The 22,322-nt window shown below is 40.1% G+C and overlaps 2 protein-coding genes across 3 annotated transcripts; one reads left to right on the top strand and one right to left on the bottom strand.

Annotated features, from left to right (window-relative positions):
- Positions 1 to 3,201: 3,201 nt before the first annotated feature.
- On the bottom strand, positions 3,202 to 21,246 carry LOC111345716 (cathepsin O-like). 2 transcript variants are annotated; one of them, XM_088732618.1, is made up of 11 exons: positions 20,536 to 21,246; positions 20,059 to 20,119; positions 17,715 to 17,831; positions 17,306 to 17,347; positions 14,244 to 14,293; positions 13,358 to 13,428; positions 12,882 to 12,926; positions 9,188 to 9,279; positions 8,174 to 8,248; positions 7,742 to 7,834; positions 3,202 to 3,302 (listed from the first exon to the last, which is right to left on the bottom strand). In XM_088732618.1, the coding sequence occupies exons 4-11, from the start codon at positions 17,337 to 17,339 to the stop codon at positions 3,208 to 3,210; spliced, it is 555 nt and encodes a 184-aa protein (XP_088588744.1). In that variant the 5' UTR covers positions 17,340 to 17,347; positions 17,715 to 17,831; positions 20,059 to 20,119; positions 20,536 to 21,246; the 3' UTR covers positions 3,202 to 3,207. The 2 variants fall into 2 exon arrangements, with proteins under 2 accessions (XP_088588744.1, XP_088588745.1); XM_088732619.1 differs by having other exon boundaries at positions 20,788 to 21,246.
- Positions 10,257 to 12,400, top strand: LOC148724098 (uncharacterized). Its single transcript, XM_088732603.1, has one exon. It carries the CDS (start codon positions 11,019 to 11,021, stop codon positions 12,093 to 12,095), a length of 1,077 nt encoding a protein of 358 aa, XP_088588729.1. The 5' UTR covers positions 10,257 to 11,018; the 3' UTR covers positions 12,096 to 12,400.
- Positions 21,247 to 22,322: the final 1,076 nt, after the last annotated feature.

Genomic DNA, 22,322 nt, shown 5'->3' with positions numbered 1-22,322 from the left:
TCAATCAGAAACTGGGCAACAGAGTCACGCGCTTCCTTTCGCATCTAAACCTATAAATGGTCTCGGTGCATACGAAGAGCTGAACATTATTGTCTACGTTTTTTATTCAGGACGGATATAGTTTGGGAATTGATAGCGAATGAGACTTTACCTCTGCCAATCTATGTTACCCTTGTCCCTCTTATCCGTTTCGTTCGTTGAAAATTGCTCTTTTGTAATCAGGACATATACCTGAAAAGTGCTCATCAGCAACTTTTAATTCCCTTTAACAAAGTAGCTGTCAGAAATTGTTTGTTATCGTAGGTATGTTAGTTTAGTTGACACCGAGACCTCGAAGGATATCATGACAACTGAAAAAGTCTTGGTATAATCATAATGTCTAAGCGTAGGTCATGTTTTTTTGTGAACACCTGGGTTTGGTTCACTATGCGTCTTTAATTGATTCCTTTATAGTTAAGCTTTGACATTTTGTAAAATTAGCTGCGAACTGAACATTGCTTTGAACATTGCAGCAGGTCAAGTTTAGCGATATCGTCCTGTTTTCATTTTTTTTTGATTTTTTGTTTTCGTTTTTTAAGGAGCTAAATGTACGTAGAGGAAAGAGACTTGCTTTTATGCAAAATCAATACTTTGGCTTTAAGCTTTTTTTCCAGTTTGAGTAACGCTTTATTATCGATATCATCAGTAATGTTAACTTACTTCTGTAAAGTTTCCATATATAGTCCCTGAGGAAACTGCTCATGATGTACCGTGCAATCACTGTGGGAGTCATTTTTAATAAAATGGTATGTATTAAAACATTCAGAAAGTAGTTTGGTCTAAAAATTGTTTACCTTTCTCAATAAGAGTTTGATGAGCTTGATTTCTATTTTCCTTTTAAAAGGCTTTTTCCTTTCTTCTTTTTACATTCTATACTTACAAGAAGAGGTTAAGTCATTAGAAATATTCTTTGCATTCGTAGTCCGTCTGTTACAGACTCCAGTTCATTTCCCTCCGAATGAAGGGGCGACCCCACACCGTTTTTTAAGTATAGATCTAAATTTCTAAATTTCTTCGAATCAGCTGTCAGTCACAGATGGCTTGTTTCGCCGCTGAGCTCTACAAGGACAGATGTTCTTCAGGTCACTCGTACGAAGCATGTTCTCTCTCAGTCCTACGGGTTGTCAGTCCTGTCTGAGAAGGAAAGGAATGCATGTAGAACTCACAATAGTACAGGAGACAAATTTTGAATTAAGACGCTATTGACACGCTTGTGGTCTTTAAGGCAGAAACTTCCGCTGTAGCTTTTGTTATCGGCGTAAAGCCCAATATAGCGCTTAAGCCGCTCTGTTTGTGTCGTCGAACCTGACCAATAGTATAGTTTCATCACCATATATGTCTCTTGCTCATGGCGCTTATTATCAATCGATTCTCGAGATTATTTCCGAGTGGGGCCGTAAGGTAGAGCACAAGCCTGTTTCGTCTCTTCCCTTTCATTGCCTTCAAAATGGACCTGACTAACATTATAAAAACGATCGAACTTGAAGAGTATTCCAGTTCATTTCCCTCCGAATGAAGGGGCGACCCCACAGCGTTTTTTAAGTATAGATCTAAATTTCTTCGAATCAGTTGTCAGTCACAGATGGCTTGTTTCGCCGCTGAGCTCTACAAGGACAGATGTTCTTCAGGTCACTCGTACGAAGCATGTTCTCTCTCAGTCCTACGGGTTGTCAGTCTTGTCTGAGAAGGAAAGGAATGCATGTAGAACTCACAATAGTACAAGAGACAAATTTTGAATTAAGACGCTATTGACACGCTTGAGGTCTTTAAGGCAGAAACTTCCGCTGTAGCTTTTGTTATCGGCGTAAAGCCCAATATAGCGCTTAAGCCGCTCTGTTTGTGTCGTCGAACCTGACCAATAGTATAATTTCATCACCATATATGTCTCTTGCTCATGGCGCTTATTATCAATCGATTCTCGAGATTATTTCCGAGTGGGGCCGTAAGGTAGAGCACAAGCCGGAAATAAGTAAATATACGTGGAGATGGAAATATTTTCACAAAGACCGGATATCGTGATTTTTAATGTACTGCTTGACCTATAGGATGTCTTTACAATGCTGGTAAATGTTTTGGCCGATTTGGCGGTGAATTCATGTTGACTTCACACTAATCAGTCCCTACCCCCTGAACTGATGGCGATTCGAATGTAAATTCTTATAAGGTGATGTTTTTTTTTTGACAGTATTTCCTTGAGTTGAAACGCAAGATATACTGGAGATATGTCGACCTCGTTGATTTCGTCATTCATTGTTAAAGGAAGTGGCGTAGCAGAGAGGCTTGTTATTTTGGCTAGGTAAGGGACTTCTCTTACAATACGTTCCTTGAAAGTTTGGAAATCGTACTCCAAAAGCTCCTCCTCCCCTATGAAAAAAGCAGTGATACGCCTGGAAGAATATTAGTGACAGATGACCTTCAATCTGATAATACACACGAGAGCTTAAATCCCGCTGGCTAGCGCTTTTAAGAGCTTCAAAACAATAGAATATTTGTTTAACATGCTACTACGGACTATATATGGTAAAGTAGCGATCCTATTGGTCAGGTTTTTCGATCCTTGACCACCGGCAGTCAAAGAAATGAGTTCATTGAATTGAAATTTGTCGGAGCGGTTCTTTAGCGGATAATTCCGTTGTCTCGGTTAGCTTTTCGTCACTGCCTACTTAGCTTTTTTACCTCTTTTCTTTTCTATGGCGTCGAATTTGCTTGAGTGCTCAGTGCATCTTTCTATGTTTTGCCTCTGCCTACAATACTACACACGGTGAAAGTAAATCTAGGCCATAAATCTGCAAAGACTTGTTTTTCTTTCAGTTTTAAGTGGGTGAATAACAAATACTTAAACACATGCTTTTTGAGTTTTCAGCCAAAAGTCCAACTGAAACCTTCAAGTGTTTTAATGAAAAAAAGTAGAAGTGATGGTCTTCATGTTCCAATGTCTTCACAGAATAAGTACCGTGATCCATTGCGTCAGTAATTGACTAAACTACTCAAGGGTCTTACTTATCGACAGTAAGCGATACGTGCACAAAGCTTTGCATGATATTGGAACTAAGTCAAGCGCGAGTGTAAGATCTTAGGGCGGTATTATAAGTGTTGTTTTTCTGGTTGACTCTAAGCCAAAATATATGTATAAAGGGAAAAAAAAAACAAACCTCTTTAACATTGACCTCAGCATTGTGATGATATTCCGGTTAGATCAGTGCAGGCATTATCAGTGTTTTGTCTTTTTTTTTGTGGTTTACTCCTACACCGAAAATATATATCTAAAGGGAAAAAAACAAACCTCTTTGAAGTTGACGTCAGCATTGTGAAAGACATTACGCGTAAGTCAAGCACACGTTCGAAATCATTAGTTCTTTGCGAAAGCACTTGGACTTCTACGCTTCATTATAATTAACTAAAGCGTCTTAATGTACATTAAGTCTAACACCCCTCGAGTTACCATTAAATCATAGCTGGTGATGGGATAGTCTAAATGCCCCAATGTCTTTACAGAATAAAAAGTCGCAGTGATATGGAAAACAAATTAAATGAATAAAGGCTGATAGTTTCTAAAGAAACTGTTTGGGGCTGCGTCGGTGGGGGTAACGAAATAATTTGGATATATCAACAAAGTTGAAATGGTAAATTGGCCACCGTAACGATTACAAAAGCTGACGTTCCGAGCGTTAGCCTTTCGTCCGAGCGATATGGAAAACAGCACGGTAGTCTTCTTTATTGAAAATATGCTATACGATACTTAGGTAGGATCTTTGTTCCTTTGAAGGAATTAATGATCAAACGGAAGATATAAAGAATAAGGGGGTAAGAATACGTAAGCAGTATGAGAATAAGCGATACGTGCACAATACACTTTATGATGCTGAAGTTATTACCTGGGTATAAAAGCTATGGGCGGGAATTACAAGTGTTATAGGTCACGCAATACATTAGAAATCACGAGTTCTCGTTCTAAAAATATTTCCCCAGGCATTTAATGCATCTCAATCTTTTAAGTACATTTCTCAGTCCATCACGGAAAAATGTAAAACCAGTGGGTCCAACTGTTGGATGATCATTGGTTCCTAAATTATTACAGCTTCGCCGCTATTACATTAATTCCAAAAATGATGATGTATCTAGTAAAAGCAAAATATGTTTTTCCTAATTTTGCTACATATCATTCACAAACTTTCAAAGCTTAACTACAAAGGAATCAATTAAAGATGTATATTGAACGAAAGACCCCTGAAAACTTATTTCACATGGTATTTATTTCGAACAAACGTATTTTGGGGATGTAATTTTGTACAACTTCTTCGCTCACTTTCAATAACACTTTTGCTTTTCCCTTCCCGGAAACACGGCTTCATTTAAAGAATATGTATAAATATATATGTTCGTACGATTTATTTAGGACAAAAATTTGACACGGCTCAGGAAGAGCTGCACAAGAGTAGTATCGTCAAACAACAAACATATGAAATACATATATATGAGCTGCGGTTATGAAACGTATATGTGCACGATCCTTCGCAGTAAAGCACTATTTAAGCAATAGTGAAAATCAGACCTGAAAAAAATTCAGGCCTGTACGGGATTCGAACCACTGACCTCTGCGATACTAGTGCAGCGCTCTACCAATTGAGCTAACAAGCCAACTGGGAGCAGGCCATCAAATTAATTCGACATAAACCCGTAGATGATAAATCAAACAACAAACATATGAAATACATATATATGAGCTGCGGTTATGAAACGTATATGTGCACGATCCTTCGCAGTAAAGCACTATTTAAGCAATAGTGAAAATCAGACCTGAAAAAAATTCAGGCCTGTACGGGATTCGAACCACTGACCTCTGCGATACTAGTCAGGGGTTTGATTTTCACTATTGCTTAAATAGTGCTTTACTGCGAAGGATCATGCACATATAAGTAGTATCGTCGTATGAAATTGGAAACTTATTATTTCTATATTTTCGTAAAATACAAAAACAGTATACAGTTTGTGAGATTTGAAATTGTAGTCTCGGGATTCTAGTACTGGTTGTATTCAATTGGACAGAAACATTTTTCTGAATTAGCTTCCCTCATCCAAAGCTTCCCATATTCAAAGCTTAACGTTTTATAGCTAAGACAGGCACGAAATTTTTCCTCTCCATTTTTCAAGTGCTGTTTTGATATTGGCAACGGAAACGATGAAGCAAAGAATACCATTTGTAACTCGTTTTCCTATCCAGTGACAATGCATCTATCATGGAAAAATGCTCTTTAGAAGGCATGCTATGTTGTAATATTTCAGGTATGTTTAGTTGATATTTAATAAAATACGGTTTAATAAAGATGCTGTTTTCGGGCCAAATTGTTAACTTTATCGTTGATGTCGTAAATTTGACATGTTGGTGTTATTTTCTTTTTAATGGATCTCCATGTTACTATTGCATGAGAAAGGGGGAGGGGATGGGGGAAAGTTTACTTGCGTTTGACACGCACTGGACCTAACCCAGTAGATAAAACTCTATCCATTGTACGTTCTGTTGATACTGAACCATTAAATAGCGTTATCCGGCATTGCAAAACTGGGTCCAGGCTCTCTGGCCTCGGTCATTCAACATTGCGACATAGCGCAGGTCCCGAGGCCCGGTAAAACTTACGACTTTCTACATCCTACGAAAAACCCCTCGTGTCCTCTAGAGGCTTCTTCTCGAGCTTTCCCAAATTTTACACGGTCCGCAATACAAGGTACCTGGCTGGGATAGATTCTGGTATAGTCAGTTATGGCTGATCATCTCATGATCAGACCAAAAGCATTTTTTCTGTAATCTCCCTACTTCACCCTATCTAGACACTGCAGTGAAGGTCGTCACAACAGTCTGTCTTTCACTCTCAGATTTATTTACGTCTTTTTGACTTAAGTGTATAGTGTTGCACCCCGCGTAGACCACACAAGAGAGAAAGTAAAAAAGGAATTGACATATTCTACCTGTAACGCTCCCCCAGAAACACTCGCGCAGGCAGTTCTTACCCTTTAACTTAACGTTTCTTAGTATGACTGCCTTTGTGAGAATTTGCAATGAGAAAAAAAGTGTTCAATGTCCTGTGTTCTTAACGACTTTAATGAACACGAATACATCGAACAGTTTGTGGGGTTATTGCAACAGCACTCGGTTAAGGTCATACCCGTACGAGCCGGGGGGGCGGGGGGGGGGCTGCAGCCCCCCTCAGCTGCGGAAATTATGTAATTTTTCGGGCAAAACGCTCTTGATTCGGGCAATGACATTTGGGAGAAAACATTATAAAAATAATGCCGTTGGCGTGATTTCCAAAAGTCGTAAATAAAGTTTCTAGTTAATTACTTTTCAGGTGATTAGATGCCCGAAAGGGGTGTCTTCAGAGATTTCGTAATTTGAATAATATCGTGTAAAATATAAAGTGTATCATTTCGGTAACATCTGCTGCAGTTTGTGCCTAATTTTCGCGCCAATTTCGCGGAGAGCGGGAAAACATTTTGACGAGTTCACATGAAGGTTTAGGTTTCCTGGTTGAAGTTCGTTCGATTCGTTGTGAAGCCCGTGGACTTAAAAAGGTTCAAGAGGACGTGAAAAACTTAGGTGACTAAAGGTCAAGCGGCCGTCAAGGTCAACAAGGCGAAAGGTAAATACTACACAAATTCCATTAAGTAATTCGTTTATTCTATTCGATCGATTCTATCCGTAAATCTGAGTATTAAAGTATCACATAATACGAGCTGATGTCACCCAGCTGGTAACTACCAATCATTGGCAGCTTTCAATGATAGCAGTTTCATTAGATGGGAAAATGGTGAACGTCTCCGTTTGCATCCCGATTTCAACCCTTAACCTTTCGGGCATTGCGTGTTTTTTTCGGGCAAGGAAGACCACCCCCCTCCCCCCCCTCCCTCAAGTCCAAAGGTGCCCGTACGCGTTTGGTTAAGGTTACGGTGCACCTTCAGGGGTGTCTCGCGTGCAAGCGATGTAGTACGTCCGGTTTAAACTGTAGATATCTAAACCCCTATATCAAATTAAAGCTTATAGGGCTGGCTATCAGACTATACCAAAAATTTTGAAAAAAAAATTAATTGTCGAATTTTTCACGACTTCTAAATGCGAGCGCCCGAATCACCTTTCAAGAGCTACAAGTCAAAGGGAATTGTTCGATTGCTCTCAAATTTTGACGGAAGCTAGTTTTACATGTAAAAAACATAAACGTGTCTCTGAATTTTTTATTTCTATATACTTTTTTTCAAGAGCGATTTTTGTACGATCACTCCACATTTTTTTAATCCTATTTAAAAAATGTTAGCGTGTAAAGATGAAATAATCCGATGTAATAATTATTTATTCAAAAATGTTCTGTAACTTTTCACTGAAATTGAATATGGCAAATCGCAGACACGTTTTTTTAAGCGCTTTGGCCCCGGAAACGGAGGAACACATTAAATAAGCGAAAAACAAAATTCACTTTAACATGTAACGTTCAAAAGGTGATTCGGGCTCTCGCATTTAGAAGTCGTGAAAAAATCGACAATTAATTTGTTTTTCAAAATTTTTGGTATAGTCTGATAGCCAGTCCTATAAGCTTTAATTTGATATAGGGGTTAAGATATCTACAGTTAAACCGGACGCGCTACATCGCTTGCACGCGAGACACCCCTGAAGGTGCACGGTAACCTCAAGAGGGCATAGCTTCACAATACTCACCACACAGGTTATCGCCCATTTTGATGTACAAATATCCTTTGTCGCCGTAGCCTTCTCCCCAGGAATTTCTGACGATCCAGTACCAAATATGGCCTGAAATTGGGAAGGAAAATAGTAATCAGTGTTGAGTAGAGGAAAAGTTCCAACTCAACCCGCATCTGAATATGAAAGCTTTGAGAAATACTCCTAGTCGCTTCGTGCTACGGAAAGCGGAGCTAAGCGCCGGCCCGATGAGCCACATGGTGCCTGAGTAGGTTTTACCTTTTTTACCTCTATCAGCATGCCACTTCTCTCAAGAGATCTCGGTTGGATCCCAACTTTATTGTTGTGTTTCAGTGGACCATAAAGTCTAACTGATTTAGTTTTCGTACTTTTCTTTTTTGTCAAATATCACCAACTCTACAAGCTATGTATTGAAAACGGACAGCGCACCGTTAAAATCATATCCTATGATTTGCACCGCATGATTGATGTCTGTGTCGGTGCAGTGATGTTGTATAATCCCACCTACGAAACAAACAAAAACAACAGCGAGAAAAGGTCAAGCGAGCGGAGGAGAGACTGACTCCATTTTTAGTCTCTTGCCTAATGATGGTCTATGGGACCAGTGGCGGATCCAGGGGGTCTGGACCTCCTCCCCCCCCCCCCAACAGACCTGACGCTTACAACTTTGAAATTGAAATTCTTACATCGACAGGATCGTACATCACTTTTTAACTGGCCGATCTTTTTAATGAATCCAAGTTTAAGCGGCCAAGAAATTATAACGTGCAACCGCGACTGGTGGGAGGGGTGTGGGGGGTGTGGGGGGTGTGGGGGAGAAGTAATTTGCCTCAAAAGACTCCAACAGTCCTTTCTGAACCAAAGTTTTGACCCCCCCCCCCAATCAAAAATTACTGGATCCGCCCCTGGGGACAGATTTTAGACAGGATACAACGGGTCTTTCTCGCATAGGGCAACTGAGAATTGAATTCCTTGAGAATCTTCAACAAACTTTCATGTCGTAAGATTCCATTACTGCTTTTTGTACAGGAAACATTGTTTAGAATTTAAAAGAACACTGGAAATGAACGTTTGTACGTTTGGAGATGTTAAGAAACGCACATTTTCTAAACAAGAGGAATTTTAACAAGATGACTCACAACAGTTGGACAATTGCTGACCGACAGTCGGCCGACTGTTGACTAAACGTCTCCGAAATTTGGTCGAAGGTTGGCCGATACGTAAAGGCCAACTGCCGGCCGATGTGGCGGTTTGATCAGACTTATTACTGTAACTTACAGTAGCCTTTCCCTAACTCTTTTTACTCAACTGTTTATGACAACAGATTAAGAAATCATCGTTTCAGAGGCCAAACCGAAGTACAACACAAAGTAAGACAATTCTCATCCCATTCAAACCTTTCTTAACTCCACGACACTTGAACTTTTTATACAGAGCACTCACCGAGATAATCGTGCCACATGGTCGCATCCACATTCACACCAAGCGGACCATGTTGACCTACAAGATCCTTCATTCTGGTGTTCTCTTTTCTTCTGGAAACAGAAGAGAAATTAATGTGAACAGGTAGACTATACAACTCGAGGGAATTAAGCTACAAAATTTTGAGAAGTTTTGTCACGACAGGAAAATTTGTCTTCAACGTTAAGAAAACCACATAATATGAGGGAAGTGAGGCAGAAATGTATAAAACTGGAATAAAACAGAACATAGATGTTTAAAAATGTAGAAGATTACTACGGATTGTTGATGGCAAAATTGAAGAATGTAGGCTTTTAAGCTCTTAAAGGTGCACAGATGGCAACAGCTATTCCGAGCCTCTGAGCCTGGGAGCCATTCCTAAGTATTAGTGCTGCGGTTTGAACTTTTCTTTAAGTCTAAGTCCTTGAGCAATATGAGTCAGCGAGAGGTCTGCAATTAGTGTCTACTGCTACTTCTACTGCTGCTACTGCTACTGCTACTGCTACTGCTACTGCTACTACTACTACTACAACTACTACTAGTTACTCCTACTGCCACTGCTACTGCCACTGCTACTGCTGCTGCTACTACTACTACTACTACTACTACTACTACTACTACTTTTACTGCTACTGCTACTGCTGCGGCTGCTGCTACTGCTACAGCTACTACTACTACTACAACTACTACTAGTTACTACTACTGCCACTGCTACTGCTACTGCTGCTGCTGCTACTGCTACTGCTACTACTACTACAACTACTACTAGTTACTACTACTGCCACTGCTACTGCTACTGCTACTACTACAACTACTACTAGTTACTACTACTGCCTCTGCTACTGCTACTGCTACTACTACAACTACCACTAGCTACTACTACTGCCACTGCTACTGCTACTGCTGCTGCTGCTACTGCTGCTGCTGCTACTGCTGCTGCTGCTACTGCTGCTGCTACTGCTACTGCTGCTGCTACTGCTACTGCTACTACTACTACAACTACTACTAGTTACTACTAATGCCACTGCTACTGCTACTGCTGCTGCTACTACTACTACTACTGCTACTGCTACTGCTACTACTACTACTACTACTACCACTGCCACTGCCACTGCCACTGCCACTGCCACTGCCACTGCTACTGCTACTGCTACTACTACTACTAATAGTTACTCCTAACAACAGGGTTCTTGCGCTTTTTCAGGAACCCAATTCAAGGACTTTCTAGGTCACTGTCAAGGACGGCGCTCAAATTCAAGGACCTTTTGCATTTAATAAGAGCTAATAGAAATAAAACGCATTGCGTGCAGGACCGGCCGAAAAACTCCAACGAGCGTGACTTCAAGCGTGACTTCAAGCGTGACTTCAAGCATGACTTCAAGCATGCACATCAGAGTGATCATGTACTAGGTAACGAAGGTTATTTTCAATGCACCAATCAGGTACAAAATAGATAAAATCACGTGTCAAACATCATAATCGGACGCGGGATTTGAAAGGAAAACTCGTTTTCGCGATTTGTGCTGGAAACTTGCACTTTCAACACCGAAAACAAACGAAAACTCCGACTTTGATTCATCTGCACTTATTTACAAGGAGTTTTCAGACATTTTCAAGCAGCTGAGACTAAATTCAAGGGTTTTCAAGTCCTTGAAAAGAAAAAATTACATTCAAGAACTTTCAAGGACTTTCATGGAGCGCAGGAACCCTGTAAAAATAATAATAATAATAATAATAATAATAATAATAAGCGCGCAAGATTGTTGTCGAGAGTAGGGGTAGACACCCATGTAGTTCGAATGCATTGTTGTATATGCCAAGAAGTAGAGGAGGGCGGGGATTGCGCTCTGTTGAAATGGAGTACAAAGCCACAAAAATCAAGGGTGCAGTCAGACTCAATGGTAATGAAGATCGTGCACTGGGAATGGTACGGGAGTTTGAAGAGCAAGCGGCGAGGATGGGGCGTAGGTCAATTTTTAAAGAAGCGGCTAAGTGCGCGGAGGAGTTGGGGCCGGAGTTGGATTTGGAACACGCACAAGGGATCAAGAAAGAGGTGCGGAGATGCCAAATTGAGAAGTTAGAGGATGAGATCAGAAACCAACGATGGCAAGGGCGTCTAGTGACTACTAGGCTGGAGGATGAGAGTTTGAGTGCCGATGGGTGTTTCTGGTGGCTCACAGAGTGGAAGAACTGCCCATCACACACAATTGCTGGACTCGTCGAGCTATACGAGCAGCTATTGCCAACGCGAGTATACACGAGTCAGAAGACCCACACAAGCGGAGAAGGCGAGGTGAGGTGCAGATTATGCGGCAAGGCTCCAGAGAGTGTGGCACATATCTTGTCAGAATGCAGTGCGCTGGCCCAGAGCAAGTATCTCTCTAGACACGACGCAGCACTGAAGGTACTGTTTTACGAACTATCGTATGATGAGGGATTTATAGACGAGATACCACCCTGGTACTCACCCGACAAGCCGAAGCCCGTGTATGAGTCAGAGAATGTTAAAGCTTATTGGAATGTCCCTATATATGCTGATCAACAAGAGGTCAGATGCAATAGGGTGGATGCACGCATTGTAAATCATATGTGCAAGAGAGTTGTGACGCTGGAAGTGAGCTGCCCGTGGGTTAACAATCGGACAAGAAAGGACGAAGAGAAGACACTGAAGTACGGACCCCTTCGCTGGGAACTAAGGCAGCAGTTCCCAGGCTACGAGGTGAAGCAATATAACATCATTATGGATGCCCTCGGGGGGTGGTCACGGGAGCTGGATGTCATGATGCGCGAGCTGGTGGGACGCAGAAGCACAGACGTACTGCGAAAGATGCAGAGAGCAGTGCTCTCGGGCACGCTGAATATTGCCCGGACTTTCAAGGTGGCAGTTTGAATTCCTGTTAGAAGGAGGACCGTAGACACAACGGAAAAGCTTTTTAGGATCAGTTAATGTACATTTATTTTTTACTCCATGGCGCACAGGTTACGGTTTTCGCCCTGTGCTGCCTGATTAGAATGTAGCATTCAGTTGATTTCTCTGCGACATAATAATAGTAATAGTAATAGTAATAATTTCTAACAGGCCAACTGGGAGCAGGTCATCAAATTAGTCCGAGATAAACCCGTAAGATGATAAATCAAACAAAACGAACTGAATATATGAAGTGCAGTTATAGAAACATATTTGTGCACGATCCACGCAGTAAAGAGCACTATTTAAGCAATAGTGAAATCAGACCTGAAAAAATTCAGGCCTGTACGGGATTCGAACCACTGACCTCTGCGATACTAATGCAGCGCTCTACCAATTGATGACCTGTTCCCAGTTGGCTTGTTAGCTCAATTGGTAGAGCGCTGCACTAGTATCGCAGAGGTCAGTGGTTCGAATCCCGTACAGGCTTGAATATTTCAGGTCTGATTTTCACTATTGCTTAAATAGTGCTCTTTACTGCGAGGATCGTGCACAAATACGTTTGTATAACCGCAGTTCAGAGATATGAGTTTCATATATTCGTTGTGTTTAATAATAATAATAATAATAATAATAATAACAATAACAACATACTGAGAAGCTCGGGTTCTGCTTTAGATCCAAAATATTGGATCTGATTTTCAAAGTGCAAGACATTTGTTGAAAAAAAAAATTAAGGTTGCACACAATATACACCAGTATACTTACATCTGCACCTTACACCCGCATCTTATCCTCACTCCCTTTTCAGTCCTACATAAAATGAGCATCAAGAGATACTAATTACAAATTGAGTTTTGATGTCTGAACATCTTGATGCTTGACACATTATCTAGGATGAAATACTATGCCGGAGACCATTTTCTTAAAGAAATTTCCATTAATTTCATGATTTTATCACTTGAAACACTTCTCCTTGATCAACCAAAAATAGACAAGCAACCAATATATATCAATCAAGCTTAAGTTTTGGATGATTATTTTTTTCAATATGGCACCTAAACACATTTAAGGCCTGAGGGATACATCATGAGTGGAAAATTTTGTTACCAGCCGACACTGACAGGACCTGATGGACAATTGGACACAAGCCTAGTGAGACTCGATTTTCTCCCTTTTGCTCATGATTGGAGACTTAAGTCCATAAGTATTTAAAAAGAGTTTTCTGCAACAACAGTACTTACAAAAGATTGCGTTTACAAGTTGTTTCTTTATCCACATAAGGGAATTCTTTAGCTGGAGCAAGTGTGTAATTCTGAAAGGAAAGATAATAGTTAAATAGCATAAAACATGTAGGTAACAGTATATACATATAGCTTTCAGATCTGAAATCAGATTTCACACTAACCCTGGGTTATCAAAGTCAAAGTCAAATTCTTTAAGCACTCTAAACAACTAACGTGTCTAGTTACAATGATAAGGTCGAGATCGGATATCAGCATTATCAGGCGCCTCTGGCAGCCGCTTCAGTCCATGTAACGATCTCACCTTCCTGCCCATCCCACCCGAGGGGAGGACATCCACCACACAGTAATCTCGTGCGTGGGAAATTAGCGTCTCCTACCCCTAACCCTGCAGGAGACAGGGCCTAAGGTTTATTCGTCCTTATCTGAGAAGACTAGAATATCTATCCATTCCTTGAAGTTATAAAAAGGTAGTGAATTCTCCTCAGTTATTTTAAGACCATGAGTATTGGTCCAGCCAGGGCTTGAACCCTTGACCTCCTGCACAACACAATCCGGCGCTCTAACCAATTGAGCTAACTGGGAGGCAGGTTATCTAATAACCCAGCTTTGGACATTGCAGCCCGCAGTGCTAACCAAATAGTCAGCTTACTGCATTTCCCAAATTAGGGTTTACTTTTACTTTTGAGAGTGATTGGCATCTTACGTCTCCTTACTGTATCACTATTGAATCAAGAATTATGTTCGTGAGAATATAGCAAATGATCACTAACTAAATTGTCAAACAAATTCACCTTGTAAATATCATAGCAAATGTATAGAGATTGGTATGGAGAATATGCAAATTACTAATGTTAGGGTTAAAGTCCTAATTGTTACCATTTACCTCTGTTTGTAACCAATTAAGGGCTAGAAAGGTACTGCCACCTGAACATCCTTTTGACCGAGAACATGAAATCAGTTCCTGGACACTAAGGTCTGTTGTACTCTGGTGATTATAATGAATGGCCCACTGGCTTTCTACACATTCAGTTGCAGTGAAGGCCCTGAAGTGAAGGCCTAGTAGTAGGAGTAGTAGTAGTAGTAGTAGTAGTAGCAGTAGCAGTAGCAGTAGCAGTAGCAGTAGCAGTAGCAGTAGCAGTAGCAGTAGCTGTAGCAGTAGCAGTAGTAGTAGTAGTAGTAGTAGTAGTAGAAGAAGCAGCAGTAGCAGTGGCAGTAGCAGTAGCAGTAGTAGCAGCAGTAGCAGTAGCAGTAGCAGTAGCAGTGGCAGTAGTAGTAACTAGTAGTAGTAGTAGTAGACCCCAATTGCAGACCTCTCGCTGACTCGTATTGCAGGGTTAGGGGTAGGAGATGTTAATTTCCCCCACACAAGATTACTGCGTGATGGATGTCCTCCCCTGGGGTGGGATGGGTGGGTTGGGCGGGTTTACTGGGCCACAAGTTCATTAGCCTCTAGCTATTACGTGTTACCCTCTACAAATAAAGCCAGCCAGCCAGCCTAACAATTTGCACACATATATTTTCAGCATTGTGGTTTTATAAAGACAATGAAAGCCCTACACTACCTACGTATAATTGTACACTGAAAATATGCCTCAACTCAATTGATCTTCAATTTTGTTGTTTATCCTTTAAATCATAAAATTGGCTTTCTATTGGAGATGGATGTTTTCCTATGTGTCTCTGCAATCGAGATTGCGTTACCAGTGACAGTGCTGAATAACTTATGCACACACGCTAGGTTTTGGTGGATTGCATGTGGACACTAAATAAGAGCACACAGAAAGCTCCTCTTCGATAATAAATCCAGTTAGATTTCCCGTGTTACTGTAACATCACAAAGTGTAGAAATGTGACAAAAAAAGCGAAGAAAAAATGTGATGTCTTAACAAATGGTTCTACAAAATGGGGTGTAATCCAGCTGTCAAGGAAACTCTCCTGACAAGTCCAAGCTCCAGAAAATAAAATTTCCCTGGTAGAATCAGTGACATCTAATGAGTTCTACGTTTTGCCGACGGATAATATCTGCAAGCAACAGTAGCCACCCTAGTTCCACTTCAAAGGTTTCGTAAGTTTTTACGCAAGAAGTGATTGGTAGCGGCCAGGACAAATTGGAAAACAAACCTTGGGGAGTCGCAAGAAATATCTAGTTGCGAATTCCGGTGTCGGTGATTAACTCCTTTGTTCGGGAGCAGATAAAATCGATGTTAGCGCTTTCCCATATGGCAAGCACAGCAGTGTTTTTGCTCGATTGATCGAATATGAGCTTTCTGTGGGTTCTTAATTTAATGTCCACGGTCGTAATTCGACTTTGTAGACATTTTTACAGAATGGTTTGGTAGGGGTCTTAGTTTTCAAAATTACGAAAAGACCCCAAAATTTACCATTAAATTTGACCTAAAACTCAGTGGAAAGGATGGGACAGGAGATAATTTGACAGATTAGACCTGTTTTGGTTACAATTTGACTTTATATTTCAACGGATTCGATTTTTAGGGGGTCTTAGTCTTTGTAATCTCGAAAAGTGGGGATTCCTAGGCGTGGGAAATTCTTTAAGTCCCATGTTTTAAAAAGACACTTCAGACATTTTTAATTCCATGTGCTCACTTGGACGACGCGCACCTGTCCATCCTGACCTGGGAACACCTCTTTCACTCGACCCAGATGCCACTGACCGCGTGGAGCATTCTGATCAACAACAAGCACTACATCCCCAACCTTCAGGTTTTCTTTGGCCTCTCTCCATTTCTTTCGCGTGTTAAGTGTTGAGAGATACTCTTCTCTCCAGCGCTTCCAGAACAATCTCACCAGGTTCTGAATCAGTCTCCAAAGGTGCCTGGGATTAAACGCGATGTCATCGGCAACTTGAGGTGCTAGTTGTCCTCCTAGCTGCCCAACTAGGAAGTGGTTAGGTGTCAACACTGGCTCGTCTCGTGGGTCAGCTCCTTCATACGTCAATGGTCTCGAGTTCATCAATGCTTCTACTTCCTTGATAGCAGTGTGCAGCTCGTCATCGGTTAGCCCAGCATTTCCAACTATTGCTTTCAGAGTTTTCTTAGCTACCTTAACCAGCGACTCAAACACCCCTCCAAAGTGCAACCCCAATGGAGGATTCCAATTCCATTTGAACCCGTCATTGCCAACATTACCCGCGATCTTTCCCTGGTCCATTGCTTGAACAAGTTCTCTGAGCTCTCTCTCTGCTCCTACAAAGTTTGTCCCATTGTCACTTGTAATTTCTTCCGGTCTTCCCCTGGTGGCTACCATTCGGCTGAACGCATTCAGGAAATCTGTGGTGCTCAATGAACATGCCATTTCTAGATGCACCGCTCTGGTTGCAGAGCACATAAACAGGCACAAATACCTTTTAGCAGAAACTCTTCGAGTAATCTTGGTCGTGAAGGGGCCAGAAGTTTATACGCCCGATAACTAGGCTGTGCCCGTTGAATGTCGCTGGCCAGTCAGAGTACAAGCCCTAGAGAAAAGAGCTGAGGACCCGGAGCTGCTCTTTGGGGGGGGGGGGGGAGGATGGACACGCGATTTCTTATTTGTTTGCTGTTTTGTAAGCGCCAGGCGCCACCCCGTGTGGGGGACTGGAACTAGATTAAAGTTGTGAGCACATGGAATTAATTTGTCGGGAGTGTGTTTTTTAAAACCAGGATTTAAAGAATTTCCCACGCCTAGGAATCTCCAAAAAGTAAGACGGGTCTTAGGTCTTAGGTGTTCGTTTATGAGGGTTTTAGTTTTTGTAACACCCCATGTTAAACAGACAATTGCACTTTACCCTTAAGCTATATTCATAAGCATTTCTCAAGATTCTAATGAATTTAATTTGTTTTAACCCTATAATTTCTGAAGCTGTCTACCATATGATTATGATTAAGAAGGGTGTAATGAAGTTTATGAGTTGATAATTTTATGCGAAAATAATAACAATTGTAGCTGCACCTTTCCTTGATTCTTTACAGCTGACACCTTCCATCTTTTCTCCTGAAAAAAAAATGATCATTATAATTATCATTAAAAAAATGTCAAACAAACTTATCAATTTTATAATTTAAAGAAAAAGAGAAAGTATCTTTTCTGGCACGTAAGTGGTAACTTAAACACACTGTACTTAGTCATACGAGATAAAAATTTATCCTGGCAGTGGATAGTAAATTATCCAGTCTTCAAACAACTGGAACTTGTTAAATAGTTTTGGATATACATCATTTTTAATGTTGTTAATCTGCAAATTAATGCACATACATGCATTTCCTCTAGATGACTTTGTGACTTTGCAAAATTCAAATCAAATTATCCACTTAATTCTCTTTCCTTTTCTACCTATGAGATGTGTATTCTGCTTACTTACCAGTCACGATTAGGTGGTGTATTAGAAGAATTCAGCTCTAGTGTACAACAGCCAAAAGGTGTCATGGCATCATTAGCAAAAAGGACATGTTCTTCCTGTATCCCTCTTTTAAGAATCCTACAAATTAAAAGTAATAAATAATAGAAAGTTATAATTATCTCTTTTGTTCTCTTGACAACAAATTTATGCACCAACACAGCAACAAGCCCAGTTGTGGAGGAATGAAGGGATACCCATTTAAGATCAATGACATTTTTTTCATTTTCCTCTTTTAAAGGCATTATATTTAAGTCTTTCTGGTAGAGATCTCAACTCTCACAAATATATTTTACCATAAAATGATAAAAATTATCTAGGGACACCAGTCAAAATAGTTGGAAGGCTGTCAGTGCTGGACTAAGCTAGCATCCCATTAAACAAATTACAAACAGTTGAGTTAATTACTTCGTGCAACAGAAAGTTGAATATGGCCCAGGGTTATCAACTCTGAAGTTTAATTTAGGTGAGGAAGATGCTGAACTAATTACAATGCCTCTCTTTACTGGGGAGATTTCATGGGTAATTTACTCAACTTTTCAGGGAGCAAACAGGTTGCCCAGCATGAAGTGGTCAATGCCATACAGTCATCCAGGAAGAAAAGAAATTGATACATATATCTTGTTAGAAGTTTGTTGTGTAATATTGCAGAGTATTTTTACGAGTTGTGCCATATTTTGACAAGCCAGTAGGAACCGTTTACAAGATACGTTTCCTTTCCAAATGAGTTTAAGATCTCTTATCTGGTGATCGACATCTTCAGTCAGGTCTAAACAATTGAAAAAGGTGAGGAGAGGGCTCTGAAAGACACAATCGAGAGTACAGAGAAATCCAAAAGTACTTTAGCCCTTTTCAAATCAACAGCACTGCGAGCAACAGTGGTAACTTCCAGTTTTGGCATGCACAGTTGACAAGAGCGAGCAGGTGGCGTTTCGTTTTGAACCACAACGTTTACGACCAAGTTCGTGAAGAAGTCAGTCAAAAAACATGGTGACAGAGTCATGCGGTTCCTTTCGAATCTCAACCTACGAGTGGTCTCGGTGGATATGAAGAGCTGAACTTTTATTGTCTACGCTTCCTAAAGACATAATTTGAAAATTAATAGTGATTGAGACTTTATCTCCAGTGGCTAAACAATCCTAAACAATTGATTTATTGTCCCTTGCTGCAAAAAAAAAAAATTATTGTTTGTAATTAAGACAAAACTGAAAAGTCCGTTTTTTTGTTGAAGACTGCTTATTTACAATCAGGGTATATACCTGAAAACTGCTGATTAGAAACTTTGAATTCCCTTTAATAAAGTTACCGGTCACAAATTGTTTGACATCGTAGGTAGGCTAGTTTATTTTACACCAAAGAGTCGAAGGAGACAACTGAAAAAATCAAAGTCGAGGTATAATTATGATGCTTAAGCTAGCCATGTTTTTCTGTGAACACTTGGGTTTGGTTCTCTATGCATCTTGAATTGATTCCTTTATATTAAAGCTTTGAAAGTTTTTGAAGCATACATAGCAAAATTATCAAAAAAACATATTTTGGTTTTCGATGTACCTTTAAATTCTGGAATAACTAATGATAGCGGTGCATTCGCAATAATTTAGGAACCAATGATTATCCAACTTGACTGAGCCCACTGATAAGATATTTTTGCATGATAGACTGAGAAACGTACCTAAAAGATAACTCGATGAGTTTTAGAATCAATATATGCATTAAATTGCCCGGGGAAATAATTTTTACAAAGAGAACTCGTTATTTCTAATGTATTGCTTGACCTGTACAGGATGTCTTTACAATACGGGTATCAACAGGAAAGGACTTTGATTTTACCGCGTAAACCAGGAAAACAACATAAGGAAAGAATAAGAAAGATGGTAAGTTTTGAGCTTGGTAAAGAAATATAGAAAGATGTCTTTCTTCTGAATAACGAGCGTGAGATAAAGAAAAAATTCTGAGTCTCCATGAGGAATCGAAACTGACAGACCATCGGATTCCGCGTTCCGATGTTCTACCGACTGAGCCACTGAGACTCTCTGGTGAGCACACAGGCAGCCCAAGCTCACTACTACAAAAGCGGACGTGACTCTTACAGTGTTGCACAACGTTTTATATTTATAAAGGTTTGTATGGGATGTCATCGGTTTGCCTTAAGGCGGGGGTAAACCTAAAAAAATGCCCATTTTTCAACCATTTTTCATGGCTAGGATTTAATTGAAAGCTTAGGAAAACTATATATCTCTGGAAAGCTTATGACTTCAAGATCATGAAAAAAATATTTTACACTCCACATGTCAATTGTAATACATACCACTCGTTTTATTGTGCCACCTGCTGGGTTCTACCAAGGGTTACTTAAGAAATGATAACTCCTGGAATTAATGAAAAAATTTTTTTTAGTTTCAATTCAAAGAATACATTTTGCTTATTGTTAAAAGTAGATGGATTTTTGATATGTTGAAACATTTCAAATGGTGATCGATTAAATTTGACATAGGAAATCTAAGTAGTGTTTCACTTCATAACTTTGAGTACATAAATCATGTGGAAAATTGCTCTGCTCATAACACAAAACTTATCAAGAGGAACAAATGCTGAACATTTCAGATCATTCGGATAAATTGTTCTCAAGATATCTTTTCTTGGAGACAAAATTATTGCGTAGTGAGAAAATAGCAATCACACTTAGTTTTTTAAGTTATGCAACCACTCTAGTGGCCCAAGTGTCTATATTTTGTCTGCAGGAGTGTCTAAAAGTAATTTAAATGACTCCTGGTTCATATATTACTCCTTCTGCTTCTTGAAGGGCTTCCGACTGATGAGTCCTCAGAAGTTGCTCCCCTTGATGCTCTCTCTTTTCCTTCTATGTAGCCTGTAAATCAGACTTCATCAATCGTTTACTGTCTTTTGCATTTGCTGCCTCTCTGGTGCATACACCACCAAGGATAGATAGCCTCTCCATAATTTTTAGCCTACTACTGTCTTTCATGCTACCGCATGGAAGACAACTCAGTCGTTAATGTCATATCATTTCCCTCACTAGGTCACACTACTGGATGTTGGAAGTGGACTGGATTCCTCAGAGGAATTGCACTGAAGGGAAAACTGTGACATCAGCCCTGCTCTAGCACTTTTATCCTCCTTAAGAGTTAAGTTTCCTAGAAAGACATTTATCAAGTAAAAATTTTAAGATAAATCAGGCAATTTTATCATAAATAGAGTAAAGACCTCAAGTCAGAAATATACATTCTGTGATTTTTCACCCCATAATTTTTTGTTTACAGTGTATATGCACAAAACCTAAAAATCTTTCTTGTACCTGATCCAAGATTTAATAGATAAATCAGTGAAATTCAGTAGGGAAAAACTGGAACCAAGTGCCGATATGGTATGGGAAATAAGTCATAATCGAGGACAGAGAATGACGTAGACTTGAAAAACAAATTTCTCACCTATCCACAGGCAACCCAAGTTCACTACTAAAAATCGGACGTGACTCTTACCGTGTTGCGCAACGTTTTATATTTATAAAGGTTTGTATGGGATGTTATCGGTTTGCCTTAAAAGAGCGAAAAAGATGTCTTGTTTTGAAATGAAATGGACTTACCTTATTGCCTTGTCGTTTTCTTTGTTGATTCCTAGCGTCTCAGGCCATTTTGAAGCGTTTTCGGCGAGTTAGCGCTATGTTGGTGTTCAACTGCTAGCGCTAACTCGCCGAAAACGCTTCAAAATGGCCCGAGACGCTAGGAATCAGCAAAGAAAACAACAAGGCAATAAGGTAAGTTTATTTAACTTCAAAACAAGACATTTTATTCTCTCTTTTAAGGCAAACCGATAACTTCCCACACAAACCTTTATAAATATTAAACGTCGCGCAACACGGTACGAGTCACGTCCGCTTTTCTAGTAGTGAGCTTGGGCTACCTGTGACCTATCTCACACACGTGCGCGTTTGAGACCGCCGTGGATAATTTTTTCACGTCTGTTTATATCCCTCGCTTTCCTTGGTATCAGAGCTGTCTGAAAGAAGCTCATCGGCATATTTCATTCTCTCTCTGGAGGAACCAACAGTTTCTTCAGAGTCCGAGTTGCAAAGTTTTTCCAATTATTGGAAAGCTGATTTTCATCCAGGGAAGTGCTGGGAGTTGAGTGGGCGATTTCGTTCTTCAAACTCATCTTCCTGTTTTCGTCTTCCAGAAAAATGTCTTTCTTTTCTTCCAGTAGACAGCTCTACTTCTCTCTTCAGCCATTTTCGATAACTTTTCCTTTGATTTACTGCTCTATGTACGTTGAATATAACATTCGACTGAAACCCGGACTAAAACTGCCTCTAATTCTATCCCATAATCGTTTTGTTCCAAAAAACTCTTCAAATAAGACTAAATGAACTGTATCTCGTTAGCTCCTGCCCGCTTGGCTTGGTTGCCAGAACACCAAGGCATAAACAACTGATAAATGTTAAAAAAATGCTATTCTCGTTACCATGGTAACCAAGCCATTAGCCATCAGAATACATTTATTTTGAGCCTTAACATAGACATTCCTTGTTATAAGTTTACGATATTACGACTCTTC

This window comes from Stylophora pistillata, chromosome 9, assembly GCF_964205215.1.
Source record: "Stylophora pistillata chromosome 9, jaStyPist1.2, whole genome shotgun sequence".
NCBI classification, from domain to species: domain Eukaryota; kingdom Metazoa; phylum Cnidaria; class Anthozoa; order Scleractinia; family Pocilloporidae; genus Stylophora; species Stylophora pistillata.
This window is presented reverse-complemented; position numbering and strand designations above follow the sequence as displayed.